Source organism: Agelaius phoeniceus, chromosome 1, assembly GCF_051311805.1.
Source record: "Agelaius phoeniceus isolate bAgePho1 chromosome 1, bAgePho1.hap1, whole genome shotgun sequence".
In the NCBI taxonomy this organism is placed as follows: Eukaryota; Metazoa; Chordata; class Aves; order Passeriformes; family Icteridae; genus Agelaius; species Agelaius phoeniceus.
The window spans coordinates 59,863,439-59,887,082 of NC_135265.1; the positions used below are offsets into that span (position 1 = coordinate 59,863,439).

General features: G+C 37.4%; 1 protein-coding gene across 6 annotated transcripts in view; it reads left to right on the forward strand.

The window, feature by feature from the left end:
- The window catches only part of RECK (reversion inducing cysteine rich protein with kazal motifs), a 45,828-nt gene that overhangs the window by 19,542 nt on the left and 2,642 nt on the right, over positions 1-23,644 (forward strand). For 4 of the 6 annotated variants that reach the window (XM_054647287.2, XM_054647281.2, XM_054647282.2 and 1 more), the window contains 13 exons: positions 5,360-5,393; positions 6,225-6,422; positions 6,837-7,104; positions 8,553-8,732; positions 9,659-9,871; positions 10,630-10,766; positions 11,237-11,377; positions 13,247-13,435; positions 16,797-16,919; positions 17,370-17,541; positions 19,575-19,767; positions 20,923-21,133; positions 22,385-22,458. In XM_054647287.2, the coding sequence (XP_054503262.2) occupies positions 5,360-5,393; positions 6,225-6,422; positions 6,837-7,104; positions 8,553-8,732; positions 9,659-9,871; positions 10,630-10,766; positions 11,237-11,377; positions 13,247-13,435; positions 16,797-16,919; positions 17,370-17,541; positions 19,575-19,767; positions 20,923-21,133; positions 22,385-22,458 (2,133 nt within the window). Of the gene's footprint in view, positions 1-382; positions 3,797-5,359; positions 5,394-6,224; positions 6,423-6,836; positions 7,105-8,552; positions 8,733-9,658; positions 9,872-10,629; positions 10,767-11,236; positions 11,378-13,246; positions 13,436-16,796; positions 16,920-17,369; positions 17,542-19,574; positions 19,768-20,922; positions 21,134-22,384; positions 22,459-23,644 lie in introns of those variants that run through there. The other 2 variants (XM_077179757.1, XM_077179754.1) reach the window with 2 other exon arrangements.

Consider the following 23,644-nt stretch of genomic DNA (forward strand, 5'->3'; position numbering starts at 1 on the left):
AGATCTAGATTCAAATATTTGTCATGGCTAGGTTGCCCAGGACAATAGTAGTGAAGTTATTTTTCTGCCCAAGTTAGTAGAATATAGATTCCATGATAATTTTTAGGGAGGAAAATACTTTTTTTGTGGGTTTTTTGCAAAATAGTCCTAATTTCTGTTGTGAAACAACAGCTTCACTGTTGCTTTTCATTCAAGACACAAGAGGCAGCCATTTAGAAAGAATGTGCTTATAATGTGAAAGCATGCCTCACAATGCAGAGGACTTCTTCCTACAGCAAAATGTTCTGCTCTGTTTGTGTTGGGGTGTGTGCATTTTGGGGTTTTGAGCCGTTACCTGCAGCTGATGAGCTCCAAAAAGAGCGAAACCAGTTAGGTCCTGCAGTACTGGCTAAAATCTTCCTTCAGAGGGGGTCTGGTGGGGAAGACTGAAAAATGTTCTCTGCTGCATAAACCTCAACACCTTTTCCAATTTCCGTAACACCAAAAAGAAATCTTTGAGAGCCTTTACTTGAAGGTGTACGTGGTTGTGGTGCTGGTGTCTGCCTGCCACTTTCCACTCCTTCTGCTTGTAGTCTCACTGGCTTTAATCACCAGGCTTGGAAACACCTGGCTTTAAAAAAAAGAGGTCTGAAAGATGGGACTTGTGCACAAGTAAAACAAATCATTGTGTTTGTGGTTTAGAAATTTTGATATTGCCATCTTTGTTCGCTTAATTTAGTATTCAACACAAGTTAAAAATGGAGTATCAGACTGTGTGTGTACGCAGTATTGCCTTTGTACGATCATTTTCCCAAATCCTGATGATTTAGTCATTCCTTAAAAGAGAACATACTTTTCTTCTCTTTTGGTTTCTGTGTTGATTGGCTGGTTTGGTTTTGTTTTTCCTTACCTATATCTGTCTTTTACCTTTTGCTTTATTTTCTGTGTCTTTCTTCATTGCCAGTTCACTCAAAGATTCCAAAGAAACCTTGAGTGGGCAGAAAAGCTGGTTATCTTTGATATGAGTGCTAATTAAGTAGAGATGGATATGAACCTTGTGTTCTGAAAAGAAGTTGCAGTTAGTAATTCAAATCAGACTGACTGTCTAATGCTCTTAACAACTTTATTTATGAACACATGATTAGACACTAATTTTGAAAATTTTTTTAAGATTATCTCATATCTGTGTAGCTATACCCCTCACATGTTTGAGGGCTATATACGTACATATAAACTGAACATTACGCAGACCTACCCAAAAAACTAGTTAAGTCAGCACCCTTAACTAGCATTCTAGTGGTGGCTACAGACACAATTTTGTGAAATATGGTGAATTGCTGTAACAACTCAGTGCAGCTGAATTTCTTCCCCTGCCTTACTCAGCTGCCATTTTTCCACACACATTCCCTCCCCTTCCTTGCCTTACTCTGCCTCTGGCAGGTCCTTCTAAAAGATGATATCTAAAAAATGCTTCTTCTATTGTGTTCTAACATAGTATCATATCTGTTGATATCACTGACTTAAATCCTAGGGGATGAGAAAAATGAGTTTTCATGGGGATTAGTGAGAAAGATCAGGTCATGACAAGGTGGTGGTGTAAGGGCATACACAAGACTATACAGCTGGGAACAGGGACAAGGTGGAAAAGGGAAGCCAGACCACTTCCTCTTAACAGAAATGTGAGGATTATTACAGTGATTCAGCAGTCTGTGGAAATGTATTTTCAAAATACAGAAAGAAGATTTATTATTACGTTAGGATTACCTGCATGTATAAAATTGGTTTGTGAAATCACTGTGAGAAGATAATTTTGTCTCAATTTGAGCCCTTTAGAGGAAGAATATTAGTAAATATCGTAATCTTCTCAACATTCTCCTTTCTTTTGTGGCCTCTGAGCAGGGCAAGTGACACTATTATTCATTAACTGCTTTAGAATCACTTTTTTGTAGCATTCAACTTCTAAATGACATGACAATTTTTATCTGAGTTTATTGCAGCATTAGAGTATGATTTTAAGTATTGTTTGTGCTAACAGTATGGTTAAGTATTCGGTATAAACATGGCAGACAGACTTTAGACTTTCCAGGAGCCTGTGCTGTCCCAGTGCCATAAATAATAAAGTTACAGTGTTCATTCTGCCTGGCTGGTTTGTGTGCTGCTGTGGGAATCCATAAAATCAGAGGGCTTTGGGAAAGCTGCAAAAGGCAGGCCTCAGAGACAGCAGAACTGCAATTAGAGCAAAGCAGTAGCCATAAGATTTGTCAGCAGAAAAATTATATAAGAAGTAGAAAAGTAAGGACAAATAGAACAATGGTCTGTCTATTAATGCTTGTCTAGAATAACTCCCTAAGCTGCAGAAAAGTATATCTAGCAAGATATTAGGAAGTTCTAAGCTTAGTAATGGAGCTCTGTGCATTGTATCTTAAGGCTTACAAGCAGGTCTTTTATTCGAAATAAGCAAGCATTGTTTTAACCAAAGGTACGTGTGCTTATCGTGATTGGATAGAACTACTGTCAATATGCTTTTGCTTTGTGCGATTGGTCAAAAAACTTTTAAAGTAAGTTGTAACATTAAGTTGTCTGCTGTCTGGGATGTGAGCTGCTGGCATCTTCCCAATGTCATAACCATGTAATGAGACTGATGCTGGAAAATACAACAGCTCGAGATGCGTTCCTTAGCAGTCCCCTCCTGTTTGTGATTTATACATAGATCCCTGGCCAGTGATATGCCACCTTCCAGTGCTCCATGCAGGGTGGCTCTGGAGAAGTCAAATTTCAGCAGCTTCTGAAGAGAGTCAGTTTAGGGGCAGAGTGTCGTTGTATGTGGCAGGTCCCAAAGAAACTGGGTGGCCACATTAAAAAAGGGCTTTTCTGGTAGCCTTTGCCTGGCATCCACAGTGAAGGATATATGGTGCTACAAAAATGGCATTAGTGTTTAGGCAGCAGTATAAATCTGCTGTTTACAGATGTAGGATGGTGACCCCACCTCTGTGTTCTTTCTCCATTAATTCTCTTGTCCCTCATCTGTGTTGCACAGATGGATGTGTAACAAGATTTGGTTTGTCTGTAGGAAAGAAGGAAACATCTAAAGTTAATCAGATGAAAACGTGCTGCTGGGATGAAGAATGTTGCTGCAAATTCATTGTAATCTGAGAGAAATAATGCAGTATCCATGCTTTTGGGAGAAAAGATCTAAAATACTGTAGGGGATGTTTTTGGCATAGAAAAAAAAATGTCCGAATTGCTACTTTATGAGGGGCTAGGGCTTTGTTTTATGTAAGGCAGATTTTTCAATTTTTGTGTGAGGTGTACCAATAGATCTGTGCTTTATTTATGATCACCAGAATTATAAATAGTTGCTGTTTGTGGAAAAATAACTTACACTTTCAAGTTAGACGTGTTTATTCTCTTAGGGCCTTTTGTTGACACATCTGCCATGGCTTACCCAAGGTTTAAATTAATTTCTGAGTGCTAATAGAAGGAATTTGATGCTGCTCATTACAGTATTGCGACTGTCCTGTTTAAGATCTTGTGTGCAGAAGAAAGCAAGTAGAAAATACGAATGAAAACCAAATTCCTATGCACTAAACAATATCTAAGTCAAAAGGAAAAATAAAATAATCAAGTTTATTCCCGACATGTTTGTATTTTCATCTGTTTGCAGCAGTACAGACCTGCACAAAAATAGCCCCAGGATTATTTGGATACCCGCTTCTCTGCAATGCAATGAATAACTAGTAACTAAGATAGATGAAGAATGGTGAACTACTGGGCTTGATCTAGGTCTGCATTTTGAGCTTTCTTCCTTGTCTTAGAGGTAGTAGCACATCTGGTGCTTTCCTGTTTTGAAGCAAGACTTTAATCCCACATGATTTGGGATCAGTCTGATGGTGTTTCTGTTTTCTTCTCTAGATACTCTCTTCTGCGTGAAATACAAATTTGTTAAATTATAGGGATAGGGGGAAATGGAGATCAGGAATTTTATTAAGGTGGGGATTATATTTTCTCACTATATTGATCAAGTATTTGATCAGATTTTATAATCTGGTGTTCTGACAATTGTAGAGGTTAGATATTTCTAAATTCAAATTTCTCTTTTCTCACAATCATATAATTTTAGTCTTTGATAACAAGCAACCGCATTTTGGCATTTCAACCTTAAGACTTCATGTTTTCATAGAGTTCCAGACAGCTTATATCCAGCACCTAATTTTTTTAATGGGAAATGTGATTATTCAGTGTGGGGAAGACTGGGGGTTTTTTGGTAAGAGTTCAGTAGTCATGAAGGAGGGGATTCTGCCCCTCTGCTCTGGTGAGACCCACCTGGAGTGCTACATCCAGGGCTATATTGTCAGCATGGGAAAGATGTGGACTTGTTGGAATGAGTCCAGAGGAGAGCCACAAAGAGAGATAGAAGATGTCTCCTATGAAGACAGGCTGAGAGGGCTGGGGTTGTTCAGTCTGGAGAATAAAAGGATCCTGGGAGACCTTATAGCACTTCCTGGTGCCCAAAGCAGGCCTACAAGAAACTTGGAAATAAACTTTTTGGCAGGGCTTGTGGTGATAGGGCAAGGGTTAGTTATTGTAAACTAAAAGAGGGTAATTTCAAACTAGATACAAAGAATCAGATTTTTTTTTTATGATGAGGGTGGTGAGGCAGTGGCGCAGGTTGCCCAGAGAAGCTGTGGATGCCCCATCCCTGGAAGTGCTCAAGGCCAGGCTGGATGGGGCTCAGAGCAGCCTGGTCTAGTGGAAAATGTCCCTGCTCATGGCAGGGGGTTGTGACTAGATGAGCTTTAAGGTTCCTTCCAACCCAAACCATTCCATGACTGGTCTGAAGATTAGAGGCCTCTGAAACAAAGCAGGATGTGTGTGTTTCCCTTCTTCTGACGTTTGAGGTGTACATCCCCCAGCTGTGCCTTTCAGCTGCAGTTCGAGAGAGTTGGTTGCATGCTGTAGCTTTTAAGGTACATTGTCATGGAGTTATTTTGTTGAGACTTACCATTTGCATGCATCCATCTGCGCAGATTTTTTTTTCTACATAGAATCTTTAAAATTATTGTCCTTAAAAAAAATTCCAACATTTTGGGACACCCTATTATAGCAGTTTACCCTGCTTCTAAGTTAGTCCAGGAAAGTGTTACAATTTACTTGTTTGCTTCAATATTTCTCTGTTTTATTATGAGTACACACAGAACTTTGGTGACCCTTGATCTCTAAATTTCCTGATTTCACTGTTTGTATAGTGGTTTTGTTTTAATGTAATCTAATTGAAGAAAATAATACCAAAGGTTTAGTAGCTCATTATAACAAATGATTGGCTACTTAAATATACTTTGAAGTTTTCTGTCTTGTAACACTGCTTTTGTTTTGATTTCAGAATGCTCTCTTTAGTTGTATTAACAGAAATGAAAGTAAGTATATAATGAATAGTTTATTTTGTTTTTCTTTTGTATTATTCATTTTTTCTCTAAACTATAAGAGATTATGTAGGTGAACATTTACACAAGCCTGTGGATTTCAGACCCATATGAGCAAAAGCCACAAGTAAATTGTCTTACTCAAGTAATAAAGGGATTAGGCTATTTGTATAATTAATATCTGTTTTTAATTTGTGTATCTGTATTTATCTTTTCTGTCATCTTTTTCTCCCGCTTGTTCATTTGATGTGTGCTAAGTAGCAAAATTAAATGCATTGTTGAAATGTTGAAGAACCATGCGTTTTGTTGCCTGATCTCTGTTTATATAAAATGAAATCAGTGTCTCAGAATTAATTCCAGTAGAAGCTGTTGTCAAGGACTACTATATGTATTTAACAAAATAGCAAAAATGGGTGAATCATCAGTACCATCTGTCTGGGTTTGTTGAATTATACTACTGTCATATTTGTTTGTTATTAGTAGCATTTCTCTGATAATTCAATTATTGGACATGTCTGGTTACCTAAAATAAGAACAAAACAGCTGAAAATGGGATTCAGCTGGCTTGCTCATGTCTTGAGCTCGAGTTCAAGGCAGCTTTAATACTGACTTTTTTCTCCTGCCAGACAAACAAATGTAGTTTGGCTAGTTACAGATATTTCCAGTCATTCTGTAGACAAAGATTTTTCAATAGAGCATAGAATTTGTTCTTTTTTTTTTCCTTTCATTTCCTTGAGCATCCTTGTGTGTCAGACTTGCTCATCTCTTCATTTCCCTGCATAGGAACCCATATATTTTCTGTTGTTTGTCTGTTTGCCTCCCCAGTGGGGTCAGTCTGTTGCAGTTACGCAGGTCACCACACGAACTGCCGGGAATATTGCCAAGCAATTTTTCGGACAGACTCCTCTCCTGGTCCGTCCCAAATTAAAGCAGTTGAAAATTACTGTGCATCTATCAGCCCTCAGCTTATACACTGCGTGAATAACTACACACAGTCGTATCCAATGAGAAATCCTACAGACAGTAAGTACAAGGAAATCCTTCTTTACTGAAAGAAAGTTATAGAAGATACTGAAAATGTACTTCCTGTACATTTTATATAAAATGCGTTATTGTAGAAGTCTATTGTATGAATTGTTTTACTATCATTGTATGAATTTATATGATGATAACTTTTGGGTTTAGACGCAATCATTATATGAATTTATATTATGATAATTTTTGGTGAGGTGCATTAATAATTTTTATTTACTTTTCATTTTTACATATTGGCTTTGGGTTTTTTTTTCAGAGTTGATTCTATTTAGCAGAAGCAATGTTATTTGAGATTTTTTGGAGGAGGAGAAGGTACCTTACAGCACTTTTATTTCTCAGGGCTGTTATGTTGTCCATCTTTAATGTTGTTTTGTGCTTGACTGTTAACTATTTTGCCAACAGGTTTGTATTGCTGTGATAGAGCAGAAGACTATGCGTGTCAGACTGCTTGTAAAAGGATTCTAATGTCAATGAAAACAGAGCTTGAAATTGTTGATGGACTTATAGAGGGCTGTAAAACCATGCCTCTCCCTCAGGACCCACTTTGGCAATGTTTTCTTGAGAGTTCAAGATCTGTTCACCCCGGAGTCACTGTGCACCCCCCACCTTCAACTGGCCTCGATGGAGCTAAGCTCCATTGCTGTTCTAAAGCAAATACTTCCACATGTAGGTCAGTATCTCTCTAACCTCATTTCTAATTGTGAAAGTGCTTAGGAGTTTGTCTTGTTTCTGGCCTTTGCCTGAATCTTGCTGTGTACATCAAATAGGAAGTTCTGGAATTCTTAGAAAAAATGAAGGTTCAGGTTACCAGATGGTAATCTGTTGAGTAATGTATTCTGTCCAATACTTTGTATCTCAAAACATACTGTTTTATAAGAGGAATCAACCTTTTCTTACATTTGGCACTAGCTTATTATAGCAGACACAGTAAGTTAATGAAACTTGTACCATACTTGTGGTCATAATAGCCAACATTGCAGCCTCTGGTTAAGAGGATGAGATGCTAAAGAGAGACAAAAGGGCAATTCCACAAACTCTCAAGTGCCTGCTTGCTTCATGTTAAAACCTTGGCAGTATTCCTTTCTAGATGCTCTTCTGGTTTCTGTTGGTGAAAAATAACTTAGGTAATTTAGTAATTAAATAAGGGAACTAACTATTCTGACATTTAGAAAAACAAAGGTTTTCAGCAAATTGTTGCATGCTTGCAAATTATTGAGGCATTTTTAGTCTAGAGTGGTTTTATGTCCACTTTAAAAATAGATGGTGATTGCATTTTAAATGCATCAGTGTGTCTGAATAAGCGGCAAACATTTTTGAGCTGTGACTTCCTTTTATATCAAAGTTTCCAGTAACAACATCTCATGAATGCAGCAGGATCTTTAACAGGTTTAGTAGTAGAGGCCTGAAGTTACATTATTTCTTAGAACATTGTAGTATAGGATAGTTAATAAAGTATCTTTTAGTTTCTTGCTTTGACAATGAGTTCTAAAATGGATCTTTCTATCAAATTTTCGATAGGCAGGAGATCTAATAATACAGTGAAGTTCCGTATCTTGGGATGGAAACTTTTTTAGTTTGTAGGACATTGCCATGAACAATGAGAGCTGGGTATTGCTGAGACCAGGAAACATCTCAAATGAAAGCAGCAAACAGTATCCTTGTTTCAAACATCAGGACAAAAGAAGGAATGTATTTTGCTTGACAGTCATTTCTGTAGGAGGAGAAAGTGTGATTTGAAGCTGAAGGATGGAATTAGAAGTTGTTTATTGTGATGTTAACTTGGATTTATTACCAAAGTAAAATCAGCAGGGTTAGTTTTCATCTCAAAGTTGTAAGTTCAGGTTTCAAGTTGTTACTTTTTTTTTTGGATGTTGCAGTTCTATATCCTGAAGTCTTTCAGTCTTACTAGCTTAAAGATGTGCTGACATGCTTGAGCAAAATGGGTTACTTGCTTTGAGCACTACATTTGGGTGCCCTTGGAGACTTTGTGGGCTCTAGCACAATCCTTTGCAGTGAGCGGAGGCAGAGTGATGGGGCAAAGAAGTGATGGGCTATATCTGAATGGATGTTGTTCTTTTAATTTTATTTTCTTCATCTCTATTTGTTTTTTGTTTTCAGAGAGCTCTGCACTAAACTTTATAGCACGAGCTGGGGCAATTCACAGAGCTGGCAAGAATTTGATCGCTTTTGTGAGTATAATGCAGTTGAAGTTTCCATGTTGACCTGTTTAGCAGATGTACGAGAACCTTGTCAGCTGGGCTGTAGAAATCTTACTTACTGCACTAATTTTAATAACAGGTAGGAGAGAGACACTGAATGTTTTATAAAGGAATTCCTATGCTTTGATTTCAAAAATAAAATGAAATGTTTTTAAGACTTATTTTGAGATTATATGTAGCTTTCTTTCTGCAAATATGGTTTTAGTTTATTTGAAAATAAATAGTTTTTCTTTAGAATGAACTTTTGGAAATGTATTTAGTAACACCTGTAACAAAACTTACAAGAATAAAAGTTAACCCGTGAACTTGTAAAATGTCACAGTGTATTACCTCTGTGTATTCCTCTGCCTTACTGCATAGACAAGTAAGTCATGGTTACTGGAATGTTGTGTATTATAAATAAGCTTAAAGTGTTTGTTAAATTTATATGTTACTCATTTTCCAAAATTCCTTTTTTGCAGAGATGTTTCTGTGGGTTTGTACTCTGTAGGACAGAATTATTTAGAAGTGGTGTCTGAAAGTAATTGCCAGGTTACAGTTAGAGTTAAAAAAAAAACCCTAAATTTTCTTAGCTATTAGAGATCTCTGACTTTTTTTTTTTTTTAATAGTGTGTAGTGATGTGAGTGTTCATAGGAGAATCCTAAGCCTGGCTAAATATAAATCATAAATCAACTTGCATTAGTGATTCACCAAGAAACATTTACAGAGATATTTGGGCTAAGATATTTGCTCTTAGGTCAACTTCAGGTGAGAAATATTAAAGTGATATTTGATCTAAGAGATAGAGGTGAGAAGGGAGTTTTAGCCTTGAGTCTTAGACCTTGTCTTCCTTAAAGACAGATTTCAAATTTATTCTGACCTTGCTTAACTGTGGGAGGGATTAATTGCTTGTATACCACAAAAAGCAAGCCATATGAAGGATGTAGAGTTCTTATGGTAGAAAGGGAAAATGTGTGATACTTTTTTTCTTTTATACATGCTATATCTTACCTTCTCCTTTTAAGACCAACAGAACTATTTAGAAGCTGCAATACTCAGTCAGACCAGGGAGCCATGAATGACATGAAGCTATGGGAAAAAGGGAGTATTAAGATGCCTTTCATAAATATTCCTGTGCTTGATATTAAAAAATGCCAACCAGAAATGTGGAAGGCAATTGCCTGCTCCCTGCAGATTAAACCTTGTCACAGCAAATCTAGAGGAAGTATTATCTGCAAGTAAGTACCATGGGGAAAACAAAAACTATTTTAGAGGTTTTACTAAGGATTTTAATGAAAACTAAAAAGCTGTAGGACTGTGTTTGCTATGTTAGGAGAACATGGCAAGGTAAACATGGACAGAATATGAAATTTCATGGTTGCCATTGCTTGAATCTCCATCACTGTAAATTAAGATATTTGCCTGTTTATGAGATAGATGTATATGCTTGCCTTGTAAAGTGAAAGAAAAAACAGATATATTGAAGTTTTTTTTTGCTTTCCATGGGGTCTTAAACCTTTCTTCTTTTTTGATTTTGGGATCTACTGATGACTTTCAGCTGACAGAAAGATCTGAAAAAAAAAAGTTGTTTTTTGTTTTAATAAATTTTGAAAGTAGGTGATTGAGTAGAAAAAAGAGCAGTTAATAGTGCAGGTAGTGAGATAGAGTTCAACCCATATTAGAAATTAGTAAATAAAGGAAGTGCTTGGTCTTGGAAGATACATGCATATGATGCCATAGAAAATGAAGATCACCAAGCCCTAAGTCAAAAAGGAGTAGTACAAGCAGTAGTTTCTGTCTTTGTGTCACAGATTTGTTCCTTCCTTCTATGTAAAATGTTGCATATACATATATATATATAAACACTCTGCTGTGAGGCATATTGGGAAAGTTGTGGATTCAGGGAAGGGAATAACATGGAAAGAAATCTTCTTCATATAAGCCCTTTTTTCTTCAAGTAGTCTTCATGAAGTTCTGTCTGTTTATTTATCTGTAGATCAGATTGTGTGGAAATATTGAAGAAGTGTGGAGATCATAATAAATTCCCTGAAGGCCACTCAGCTGAGAGTATTTGTGAGCTCTTATCTCCAACTGATGACTTGGAGAACTGTATACCCTTGGATACTTACCTGAGTAAGTATTAACATACCTATGCAGCAAAATTAGAAACCAGGATACTTTGAAAGCTTGTGATTACTTTCAATAATCTTCATTATTTATTTTAAAGAAAATTGTATTGAATTTGAGGCATTTTATTTAGTGTATTAGAGAAAATTCGAATTTTCAAATTGCCATAGTTGATTGCTTCTATTCCCTCTTGTATTGCGCATATGTGACAAGAAAATTATTGGGCAGACAAGATAAAGGAAATATATTTTGCATGTGGAGGTTCATCTGGGTCATTATTTCCAGGAATGAGGATTAAACCATTGAAATAAGTTAACTATCTGGTCATATCATGCTTCTACATCTATAGTTAAAGTAAAAAAAAATCACAGAATTGTCAAAAATATTATTTTACTGGATGTACAAAATGCCATGCTTTGCTGAAGAAACATAAACCTCATTTAAATCAGTGTAGATGATGTGTATTCTATTTTCAGGCCCAAGTTCTTTAGGTAACATTGTGGAAGATGTCACACATCCATGTAATCCAAATCCATGTGCAGCTAATCAGCTGTGTGAAGTAAATAGAAAAGGTTGTCAATCTGGAGAGCTGTGTCTTCCATATTTGTGTGTGCCAGGTAAGGTTTTTTAGGCTTCCCTTTACTGAATTTTTGCAGGTAAAGGTGTTATTGAAGTATTGTTGAAGGCTTTGAAGTGCACTGCTGTGCCATGGTTCAATCCAGCTGGCACCTGAGTACCACACGCCGCTCGCTCACTCCCCCTCCAGCCTGGGCAGGAACAGTTTAGTCACTGAAATAAAGTTAATAACAATAATTGTGATGATGCTGATGATGAAAAGGGACATAACAAAAAGAGAGGAATACAACCCACAGGAACCAAGAGGTGCACAGTGCCACAGCTCCCCTCCCACTGACCCAGCACCCAGCCCTTCCCACCAAAGATGTCTGGATATGCAGCCGATGGTGTTTCTGCTTCTGCTCCCCTCAGTGACGCTTTTAATGTGGTTGCAGCTCACCAGAAAGACACTTATGGTTATTTGGGAACTGATGGTTTAGAACACTGGTGTTGTCTAACCTCAGCACCATGTGTAAAATGTGAGTTGACTGGGGAGAGAGCCTCATGCAGAATAAGTTTCAAGTTTTCATAACCCTGACTTTGAAATGGTAGGGTTGGGTGGTGTCAGTAACAAAGATCAAACCTACAAAAAGTGTGAGACTCTGCAATGTCCAACTTCTACAACCTCTTTATTGTCCTGCCCTAGGCACTGGTAGTGCTTGCCACAGTTTTCCCCTTTCCTTTATAGCAGCAGGTGTATTTCAGTGACATGAGGGGTCAGCTGTGGTTCTTGAAGCAGAGCAGAAAGTGTGCCTTTGGTGACCACTTGAACATGTGTGTGACTGAGCAAGTGAGAGCAACACTGATTTTTACACTGAATTGTGTGGAGCAGCCTCCTTTCTAGAGGAGGTGATGGAGACATTGCCATAGCTGTCTCACATCAGTTCCCTGAGCCTCTTTCCTCCAGCAGTTCTGTGGCTGATCAGCAGTTTCCCCAGTGGTTCCTAATTAAAAAGGAAAGCTGGATTTTGCTTCACTCGTATATGTGCTCCTCTTGAGCTGTTTTAAAAGTGAGGATAGACTTCAGCTCATTATTTGTGTGAGCCTAGGGCCATTTTTTGGTTATGCTTTTATGACCCTTACAAATATGTTTGTTTTCCTGGAAAGCTGAGCCTTATTACTATAGAGGTTGTATTGTCTTCACTTGCTGCAAAAGTCATTCAAAGTCATCTGAAAACAAGCTCTGAATACAGAGCTTTCAAAGAGACAATTTGCCTCCTCTGAAGGTTGGAAAGTGACTTTTATGTTTTAATTCAGTCTTTTTATTGACTGAAAGTTTCAGGGAGTTTGTTGCCGTTCAGCCTTTGTAGTGTTATTTCAATCTATTTATTTTATTATTTTTCCTTGCAATTTTTAAAATATTTTTTTCTTTTCCAGTCTTTCTTTTTTCAATCTACTTTTCCTGCTTTTTCTCCCTTTCTCCCCTCCTCACGTCTTGTAAAATCTTTCAGTGTTCACTTAAGAGCTACAAGTAGAGAAGAAAGGCACAATAAAATATGTGAGAGAAGGCAAATGTCTGGGCTTTGCTTGTGAGACCCTTTAATTCAAATTCTGTATTGGAGAGGGTGAAGCATGTGTAGTATTTGTCACATAACATGTTTCATACTACTACAGAGCTGGAAAATTAAAACACATGAGAATTACTGTAATTTCAAGTCTGTTTCTCAAAAGTAACATGGTATTTCACAACTTTGTCTCAAGCAACTATCTTCTATTTTTGCTGCTTGTTGCCTTGAGGAAATGGGTGAATGTAAGGGCAAGACTGCTCAAAAACTCCTTATGTTTTTTGCAAGTCAGTGTAGTAATTAATTTCATTAGTGGCACTTGCCCACGTTTACCATTTATGAGCTAAAACTTTTCCTTGCATGCAGGCTGCAAACTGGGAGAGGCCTCGGATTTTATTGTCCGACAAGGTACGCTTATCCAAGTTCCATCCTCAGCTGGTGATGTTGGCTGCTACAAGATTTGTACCTGTGGACACAGTGGCTTGCTGGAGAACTGTATGGAAATGCGTTGTGTTGACCTCCAGAAATCATGCATTGTTGGAGGACAAAGAAAAAGTAAGTAACAGAGCAGTGATGCATCCAGCACCTGCTCCTTACCTAAGGAATTTTGAGCTACTTGAGAAGACACAGAGGATCTGAATTCAGAGTTTATCAGAAAATACAGAAGCTGATGATTGCATGCCTGTATTTCATACTGGGTTAAGTCTTACATATGCTGCTGGAGGGTTCCTTTGTTGAAATCAGTACTGAGCTGTGCCTGTCTCAATCACAGTCCTGTGTGAAGGGTGTTCTCAGTGCACCATTTCTTTTTAGCATGGGATGGTTTCTTTACTATCTCCAAATGATTGGTGAGGGGTTGTTTTGGATTTGTTGGGGGCTTTTTTCTTCCTTCCAGTGGCTTGTGGTATCTGGACCCATGAATTCCCAAGGTTTGTGTTTCCACTCCAGTGGTTGGCACAAAGACCTCTTTCCCTACTTGCTGATTCATTCACCTTAAGGTTTGTTAGTACTCATGCACATACTCAGAGTAGGAAGCACACATCTTAAAAGTGTAAAAATAGGATTGGATAAAAATACAGGATAGGTTGTGGTGATCAAGTGTAGGGTTCAGTGAGAAGGACATACTGTCCAGATACCTGCCTACATTGAACCACTCCCTTTTCCCCTCTTCCCTTTGCTCTCCCACACATCTTCCTGCTTGATTCATCTTAATTCATCTCCTTCATCATCTTGATTCATCTCCTTTTCCTTTTCTTTGGCTCTTCCGCTAAACAGCCCCTAATAAGTTTTGCACAATCTCAATATAACAATTATAGTTTAAGATATCTATCCATGGGGCTAATATATGCCTAATAATAAACGTGTAAGCAAATACATGATGATGATGAAGGTGTATTGAACACTGTGTTTTTTTAAAGTCTTCCTCACCATGGCAGCTCCCTGTTTAGAGTTTAAATTGGCATGGGTAACAAGGATTTATTGGGTTCTACCCTAATCTAACTGTCAAAGGAGTTCAAGGAGATGTGACAGGTGATGCTTCTTAGAAGATTATATTGATTTATTTTCAGATTTACTCTTTGCTTGAGAACTTTAAATGGGTATTTTTGTCACGCAAACTGGCATTATAATCTTGGGAAAAGAAAACAAAAAAAAGAGCTTCTACTAAGGTAGGGGAAAACTTAAGAAAGGTCTTGAACATAAAGTGGAGTCGATTCTGAGCTGTGACCTGTCTGAATTTGGTGTCTTTGAATCAGCAAGCAAGAGAGATTCTGCTAGTGAACAGTTACATATCTCAGCACTGCACATTGTTTAGTGTCTGTAAATCAGCCCTTTTAAAATACTGTCAGACTGTTGTCCAACCAGTGCTAAAGCAAGGTAAAAATATCTCATGAGTCCAAAATAACTGAGGTTTCTTTTTTACCATTATATGAGTTATTTTCACACTAAGTAAAACTTAAGATGCAAGGCACTTGCTGTAGTTACATTTGTCACAAACATAATTTTCAGATTGGGAACCAAACCCTAAATCATGAAAGAACAGGAAATTGGGATGTAATTTTCATCACTCAGGAAAGTCTGCCTGCAGTATTCCAGGAATGGAATAGGGGATTTTGGAATCTGGATTTTTTGTTGTTGTTTGTCCAAAGAAGATAAAAGGCAGCTAAATGCACTTAAAACTTTTCTTTTGGGTTTTGGTGGGGTTTTTTTCAGGGTCGGTACTATTCATTCATGGAAGCAGAACAATGAAAACATATTAACATTAACAATATATTTGATGGGCAGTTGTAGAAAATATCTTGTGAAAGTGGATACTTTTAAGATACAGTTCTTAACAAATGCAGTTTTTAAATTATGACTGTAACTTTCTATGGACCATTCTATCCAAGGGAACTTGCAGTTTTTCAGATTATTTGTGAGAATAATCACAAAGATGTTGGATGCCCTATTTGTATTTTATGGTTGCACAGTGTACAGCTCTCACTTGTTCTGGGAACCATAATATGTGTAGCTGTAGGTATTCAGTAAGTGCTGTCCATTTAAAAACAAACAAACTACCACAACTGCAAAACCAGACACCTTCCTCTTTTGCCATAGTGACTTCTGAAGTGTTTGTGATGACTAAGACTCTAGGTATTATGTAATAAATAATTAAAAATTACTAGGTTCCAAATTTGTTAGATGATGCATTGAAAGCAAAGAATGAAAAGTTTATGGTCACCATGTAAATATTTTGCAGTAACTACATTTCATTGGTTTATATGTCAGTTGTAAAAAGCCAAGGTTTAGACATAACATCTGAACTGTGTTTTTTAAAACCATTCTCTATAAAGAAAACAACTCTGAATGTTTTGAATGATGCTGGGGTTTTCTGTGTTGTGAGTTGACTCCAGCCAATTAAATGATTACTGATTGCTGTGTGCACTCTTTGACAGCGAAAGACAATAGCCCTGCACAGTTTTCAGGTGGATCCTAAGTCTGGTACTCAGACAAATCACCTGAGATCCTGTATTGGGCATTACCTTCTAAGCTTTTCTTCCCTGCTGGCAATTCTTTGCTCCTTTGAGTAGTATTGTGGTGTAAAGAGAGCTTTTTGTGCTACAGAGGCTTTCTCTCCCACCGCTCTTGTTCTGCCCTCATTTGTCTCTGAGCACCTTTTCTGAATTGCTCCAGTGCTGAGGGGTTTCCTTGTGCCTGTGTAATATTTTCTTAAAAATTCTAATTCTCAACCTCAACCCTTTGAAAAGAGATGAGAGGGAATTACATTATTCTGTAAGGTAATTACTATTATGTTTTCCTGAAGAGCTGTGTACTTGTTGGTAGTCTTTGATAACCAGCTTGGTTATGGATAGATCAGAGTCTGTCATCAACATGAATTGATTTGATACAAAACACACATCACAGTGAAGGGCAGTCATATGGGCAGTTCAGAAAACCAAACTGGAGTTGCTAAATTGAAGAAAAATCCCCTAAGTTTGCAGTTTGATTCTTAGATTCAGGTGTTAAGATGTTACTGACTTATAAAATTCCAATTCAATGAAGGCTGGAATGAAGCATTGGCACTTTTACCTCTTGTGCTTTATGTGTGAGACTAAAAGTTTAGGAGGTATATGTAATTTTCATTTAGAAGAATGTGTCTTTACAAAAGCTTTACCTTTAAGAAAACATGAAACTTGCTAGCCAGAATTTATTATTCTTAAAAAAAAAACCAAAAAAACAAAAACAAACAGAAAACCTAATTTATACAGGCTTTGAAAGGACTAAGTGCTTGCTTCTGTGGTTAACTAATTAAAAATATACTGAAAAGGGAAATTACAGAAACAATTAATGAGAATGTAATATCTATGTAGTGCATATGAATATGTAGTCTTCAAGTGTATTTGCATTAATTGTATGTATTTATTTAATTTATTTGAAGGCCATGGAACGTCCTTTAATATAGATTGCAATGTCTGTTCCTGTTTTGCTGGAAACTTGATTTGTTCCACACGTCAGTGTCTAACTGAGCACAGCTCGGAGGATGAACGTCGGAAGTTTACAGGTAACTTTCCAAACCATGAAAATTCCAAGTTGAGTATTTTTAGAGCAGGAATTGTCAACTAAATTCTTTCTGCAGTATTAATGGAAAGCACCCGATAACTTGTTATAACTATGTTTTTTTAACTATTTTTTTTTTTTCTCACATCTAACCTGCACTGCAGGAAAAAAAATCAATACTGAGACATAAAACCTCAAGTAATACCTAAAAATAAGTAGAGACAGTGCACTAGGGATGACAGATAAGGAGTTTAGGGGAAAAATGAAGAAAGCTGAGTAGAATGAGTAAAGGAGCAGGACACAAACTTCCCTTCCTGCTGCTTGTGTTCCAGCATTGCTAAATGACAGGTGGGAGAAAGGGGCTGAAGGCAGAGATGCCTCGGTGATTCCTTTTGTATCTTGTGTCATGGAAAATGAGTGTGCACCCAGTTCCTGTTCTGTGTTGCTCCTGCAGGTCTGCCCTGTAACTGTGTGGACCAGTTTGTCCCAGTCTGTGGCCAGAACGGGCGCACGTATCCCAGCGCATGCATAGCTCGCTGTGTTGGGCTCCAGGACAACCAATTTGAGTTTGGATCGTGTATTTCCAAGGATCCTTGCAACCCAAACCCTTGTAATAAAAATCAAAGGTAAAAGCAGAATGTTTTTCAGTTTTTGTTTGGCTTCATCCACGCATAAAGCAGATTTACGTGTTCTTTGAATGTGTTGTATATTGTAACATTCTATTTTGGGCATAGTCCAATAAAAATAACTGTTTGAAGTAGCTGCTTTTTATTTATCATAGTTTGTAATATTGGACTGTAATAACTGCCAGTGCTTGGTTCCAGCTTTGTAGTGTTATGCCAATTAAATTCATTATGCAGATCTCAGTTGAGCAATAAAGGAGACTTCACATACATTTTCAAAAGTGGGAGAATCAGATTTTGTCAAAATGGCAATAACTGCCATTTTACTACTTTGTTTCACACCTTCTTTTACTAGTTTAAAAGAAGACCCACATCTGAATTCAAGACTTGGACTCAGTCTTGCTTATTCAGTCAGTAATCTGTGCTTTTTGTCTCTAAAATAGGAAAATATCAATCACCCTTTTTTTCTTAAACTGAAATCTTGTGAAAACTATGTCTGTACAATCTCTGGTTTTTCAATATCAAGAAAAGCAAAATCTGCATAGACAAATATATTAAAACAAAAATATGCTTTGTACTAGTGTCAGGCAAAAAAAAATCTGACCTTTCTTACAGAGATCAAAGTCTGTGGCTCACAATATTGGTCTCTGTCTTCAATTTTCCCAGTGTTGTGCAATATTGCAGTCTCCTTTGAATTAGTGTATTTTTCTATTTTGAAAGAAAGCCATCAAAATAAGTTGTGTAATATGTGCTTTCATGAAAGCTGATTGTAGCAATTTTAGGGTTTTTTCCTTTTTCTGCACTTGAAATGGCATGATGCAGAAAAATACTGAGAAAACACTGTAGTTTTGTAGCTGTTACAGCCATAATGGCATTCAAAATTGGAATTTCAAATCTGCATTGTGGATAAACATTTTTTACCTTTTATGTTTGAAATTTGTAGAGTACATAGAGGCTTTCCATTTTTTCAAAATACCATTATGCTTAGTACCTCAATTTGTAGTTTCAGTAAAGGACTGTACACAATACATTTTTCTGGGTCAGTTTGATAATGTAGCTCAAACTGAACATGCTCATCTGAAGATGCCCCTGATGCACTTGAAATGTGTTTAGGATCTTACATTACACTTGTGAAGTGTTTAAATCTCAGAATTTCCAAGCCTTCCCTAATATCAAAGGCGTGTCTGTAATGCATGGGAGTGCAGCACGCAGAGAGAATAAGGACATATTTTGCATTATCCAGTGGTGGTAGCACTGCTGTGATTAATGGAGGGAGGGAGTTGTCCAGAGAGCCATGAGAGCTTTCATCAGCCTGCTCAGCAGGCTGCATTGGCTGGCATTCCTCTAGCAGAGGGATGCCTTGCTGGGCCTATGCCAAATGCTTTGCATCTAAGATCATGGAAGGTACATGTTTAATACAAAGGGGAAAGAAATTGTGCTGGTTTTCTGTCTGTACTTGTCTGTGAAGGCTGCAGAGGAATGGATGCCAAGAAGGTGTAAATATGAGATTTTTCTGTTTGTTTGCAGTCATCCTCTAGGTGGGATGCTATACAATATCCCAGACCTCCAAAGCTAGAATCCAATTAGATAGTTGTAATTGAAACCATATAATCTTGTAGGTCTTGTTAGACCTCTGCAATACAATTTTTTTCTTCTTGCTGTTTCCGTGTTTTCTCTAGCCTAGCTGTTCTCAAATATTCATTTACAAAATGAAGTATGGGAGTAGGTAAGAAGTTTATCCAAGCCTTTGTCAATAATCCACTGAAAAATACTTGGTAAAAGATAAATATTAGTGGAAACTGCAGTTGTGTTGACATATATCGAGTAAACGTGTGAAACTCTTCCAGTTTTGTGATGAGACCTGGAAAGGGCTATTCAGAGTGTTCTATCGCTTGTATTTCCTGCAGCTCTGCTGAACCACAGGTAGTTCTAAAGCACTGGAGAAAACTTCACTGAAAATATTTTCCCTCGATTTTTGAGAATTAAAAACAAAATAATCCTATGACATGACATGAAATTATTATGACTTTCTGCAGGTGCATACCAAAGAAACAAGTGTGCTTGACCAGTTTTGAGAAGTTTGAATGCAGCCAGCATGAATGTGTGCCAAGGCAGTTAAATTGTGACCAGACACGGGATCCTGTTTGTGACACAGACAATGTGGAATACACTAACTTGTGTACTTTGTACCAAAAAGGAAAAACTTTGGCGTACCGAGGACCATGCCAGGTAGGAAGTGGTTCTGGCAATAAGTATCAAATCTTCTTTGTTCCTTGGTGTTCAACTTAACAATTTTTATTTTTATTTTTTTAGATATTGTTTGCTTGTTGGGTCTTTTTTAAGTATTCTTTTTGGGGTTTATAGCTAATAAAAAGTAGTAATCTAAAAACTTATTTTTAACTAGTATAAAAATAATCTCACAGTCTTCAGAATTTTGTCAAGTGTTTCTCTGCTTTAGTTAACAGTTGTCTCAAAGCCGATCAAAAGCTCTACTTATGCTTTCTTGGGGGTAATACTCTTGATATTTATATCTTCCTATATATACTATTAAAGCTTGCACGCTAAGATGTGTTTGCAGTAATTAGTGCAGGTCCTTGGTCACTTAAATGCTAATTCTTACCAATTTTAACTCATTGAAATATAAAATAATGCCCAGTCATACAAAGTCTTTAGCTTTTTGTATGATTGTGCCCCATGTTTACCAAGTTCATTGCTCAGGATCTATTTACATACTAGGCAGTCTGTAATAAATTTCTAGTTAGTCTGCATTGGATTAGTCTTCATATTAATCCTTGAGAAGGATTAAAATTAGGTTTAGTTTTTGCATCCCACCACTCTCTATGGTGGTGTTAGACAAGGTGGTTCTGTCACCTTACAATAACATATACACAGATATAAGTAATATAGGTAAATAAGTGATATATAAAAATATACAAGAATGTGTTAGAAACACATGCGCATGCACACTAAATTTTAAGCACACAAAGCCGCACTAAGATGAACTAATAAATTACTAATGAGTTGTTTAATTATTAGTAGAATAATTTAAGTTATAGTGAAATTATAATTATTTGAATTTATTTCATAGGTTAATTTAAATATGGTCGTTTTATTTAAGCATTGCACAGAACAAAAGTTTTTAGTTTCTGAAATATGTTTTATTGTGCATTTCTCAGATTGTCACCTTTTTGAAGTATTTACCTTTTCATTTATGGCCCATTCATAAAACTGGCAGGTTATTTCCTCTAGATTTCCTACCTTTCCAAAGGTTTGACATTGTTAGCAGTGAGTTCCCATTAACTTTGCCTTTTCTGGTGTTGAAACGACTCGGCAGTTTGTGCGGCGGGGCTGAGCCGTAGCTGCAGGCGCTGCCGTGTGTTCCAGCCCTTCTGCAGGTCACCGGAGCCCGTGTGCGGGCACAACGGGGACACCTACGGCAGCGTCTGTGCCGCCTTCGCCGACCGTGTGGCCGTGGACTACCAGGGACACTGCCAGGCCGTGGGCGTGCTCTCTGACCGCAGCTCCCACTCCGAGTGCGCCTTCGTCAGATGCCCCCAGCTCTCTGCCACTGCCTGCAAACCTGTCCTGGCGCCAGGTGGGCTGGTCACTGCAGACAGGGTTCTCCAGCTCTCCAGGGCGATGCTTGGAATAAAACAGGCTTTAGCATGTTGTATGAACGGAAAGCATAAAGCGATGGCTCTGCTTAGGGCTAGAACCAGCCAGTGTCAGGACTCAGATAAGTAAAACTGAATTGGAAGGACCTTGGCTTTAGGGGGATGCTCCTTCGGTCCCTTAGAGACTGGCAGCTGGGATGAGTTTGGGAGAAACAAATGAGCTCTTTGGTGTCCAGGGTAGGATGCATCTAGGAATCTGGTGAGTAATTTTTCGGAAGTGGCACACAGATACCACATTGGAATGCTGAGCTGTCATCAGCATCGGGTTCCCAGAAGGGCAAAGATGGTATCTAGTTAGTTAGGAGACAGAGTAAAATACCACATGTATTCACAGTACTGTGGAAGACAGCAGGAGTAGTTTTGCAATGTGCTGGTTTGAACCAGTTTTTTATTGTTTCCACAAGTGCTTCCTTTATGAAACAACAACTAATCACAGGTAATACACAGAGCAAGAAAAGCTCTGTTCTTAAAATGAAAGTTTTATTTATTTTTCGCCTTTCTTGCCCCCTTTGAAAAAGGTCTTTGTGCTTTTTAATCACATTCAGTACTGTAAATGTCACTGTGTGAATGTGAACTACATATAAGTTGGTGAGTGGATTTAATACACAGCCATGGATAGAAAGTTGAAATATTATTCCTTTGGTTTCTGACGTGATGAGGAAAATCAGTAGGAGAAATATAACATCTGTCAGAAAAGCACTTTTTCTCCCTTGTTATCTAAAGGTTTTACTCTCCAATATGGTGTAATTGCAGAAATCAATGCTTGCAATGTGCATAAAGCTTCTGTCATGTCCTAGCTATATCATCAGCTCTTGAAATCCATCATTTTTGTAGGTGATATGCATGCATCCATACAAAATCTTGTGGTACACACAGTGCCTCCAGTTTTTAGGTTACAATAATGAAGGATCTTAAAAAGAGTGAAAGTTCATGTTGCTTCATGCTGATAGTAGTAAAAGTGTGTGGAAAGGTGACAGATTTTTCATTATAAATGTTTTCAATATTAAAATAATATTAGAAATGTGCAATTCTGCTGTCAAATTGAAACATTTACTTTGCTTTGGTAATTTTGCTATTTTCATGCTTAGTTAATATTCAAATTTTGACTCTTGCTTACTTAAAATTGAAAAGACTACTTGTTTATATTACTGAGATTTCTTTAATTCACCTAGGAGCCTGCTGTCCACTATGTGCTGGAATGCTGAGAATCTTATATGACAAAGACAAGCTGGATAATTTTGCAAGGGTAAACAGTTCATTCATGCCTAATGTTAAATGGTATATGAAAAGTCAAGTTACAGTGCACTTCCTCCTGAAAGGTTAACATGTTATAAAAAGCCATTATTTTTTAGTTGTTATTTGTGGTTGTTGGGTTTTTTTTTCCTTGTACTGCTTATACTTTCCTTTATTTCTTTATCTGAGTCATAAATTTAATTACAATGCAAAGCAAAACAGAATTAGAGTAGACACAAACAAGCAGACTCAGGTTTGCAGTTTGTAATACTGCAGTTTGCAGGTTTTTGACTTGTAATAATGCAGAAAAATTATATGGGAACAGCATCTATGATTCTACTGCTTTCCTGTCAGAGATTTTGTGTTTGTAGGTGCTGTGTATGTGTATTGACCAATTTTGCTGAATAACAGTGTCTGTTGTGTCATGACAGCATCCTGGAGTGTCAGTTGTCATCTCTAATGGTACGAGGGACACAGTGGCTACTGCAGCTTCTCAGTTCATACATTACAGCATGTGACTGTGAATTTTTAGTTTCTGATAGAAGAAGCCTTTCTACTTGAAGAAATGTATTGGTCTTATTCAAGTAGTTGGTGATATCTACTCTCACCTACTAAGCACTAATACCTGGATTGTAATGTCTTCCTCTTTTAGTTCAGACAGCTGGTTCATGTGAGAAAAAACTGCTTCAAATACTACAGAGTTCTATAAATCTAGGGCTGCTCTGCCTCTTGTTTTCTAGTGTGGGAGCACAAACCACTGTAACAGATAACCAGTTACATTATTTTGAGGTGTGTGATACACAGACACACTAACCATGAAAATGGACAACACATATCAAAATCACTCAATATAAGAAGTAAATCTTTTCCCTCTTTCTTTCTTTCTTTCTTTTCTTTCTTTCTTTCTTTCTTCTTTCTCTTTCCTTCCTTTCTTCCTTCTTCCGTTCTTCCTTTCTTCCTTTCTTCCTTTCTTCTTTCTTCCTTTCTTCCTTTCTTCCTTTCTTCCTTTCTTCTTTCTTCCTTTCTTCCTTCTTCCTTCCTTCTCCTTCCTTCCTTCCTTCCTTCCTTCCTTCCTTCCTTCCTTCCTTCCTTCCTTCTTCCTTTCTTTCTTTCTTTTCTTTCTTTCTTTCTTTTCTTTCTTTCTTTCTTTCTTTCTTTCTTTCTTTCTTTCTTTCTTTCTTTCTTTCCTTTCTTTCTTA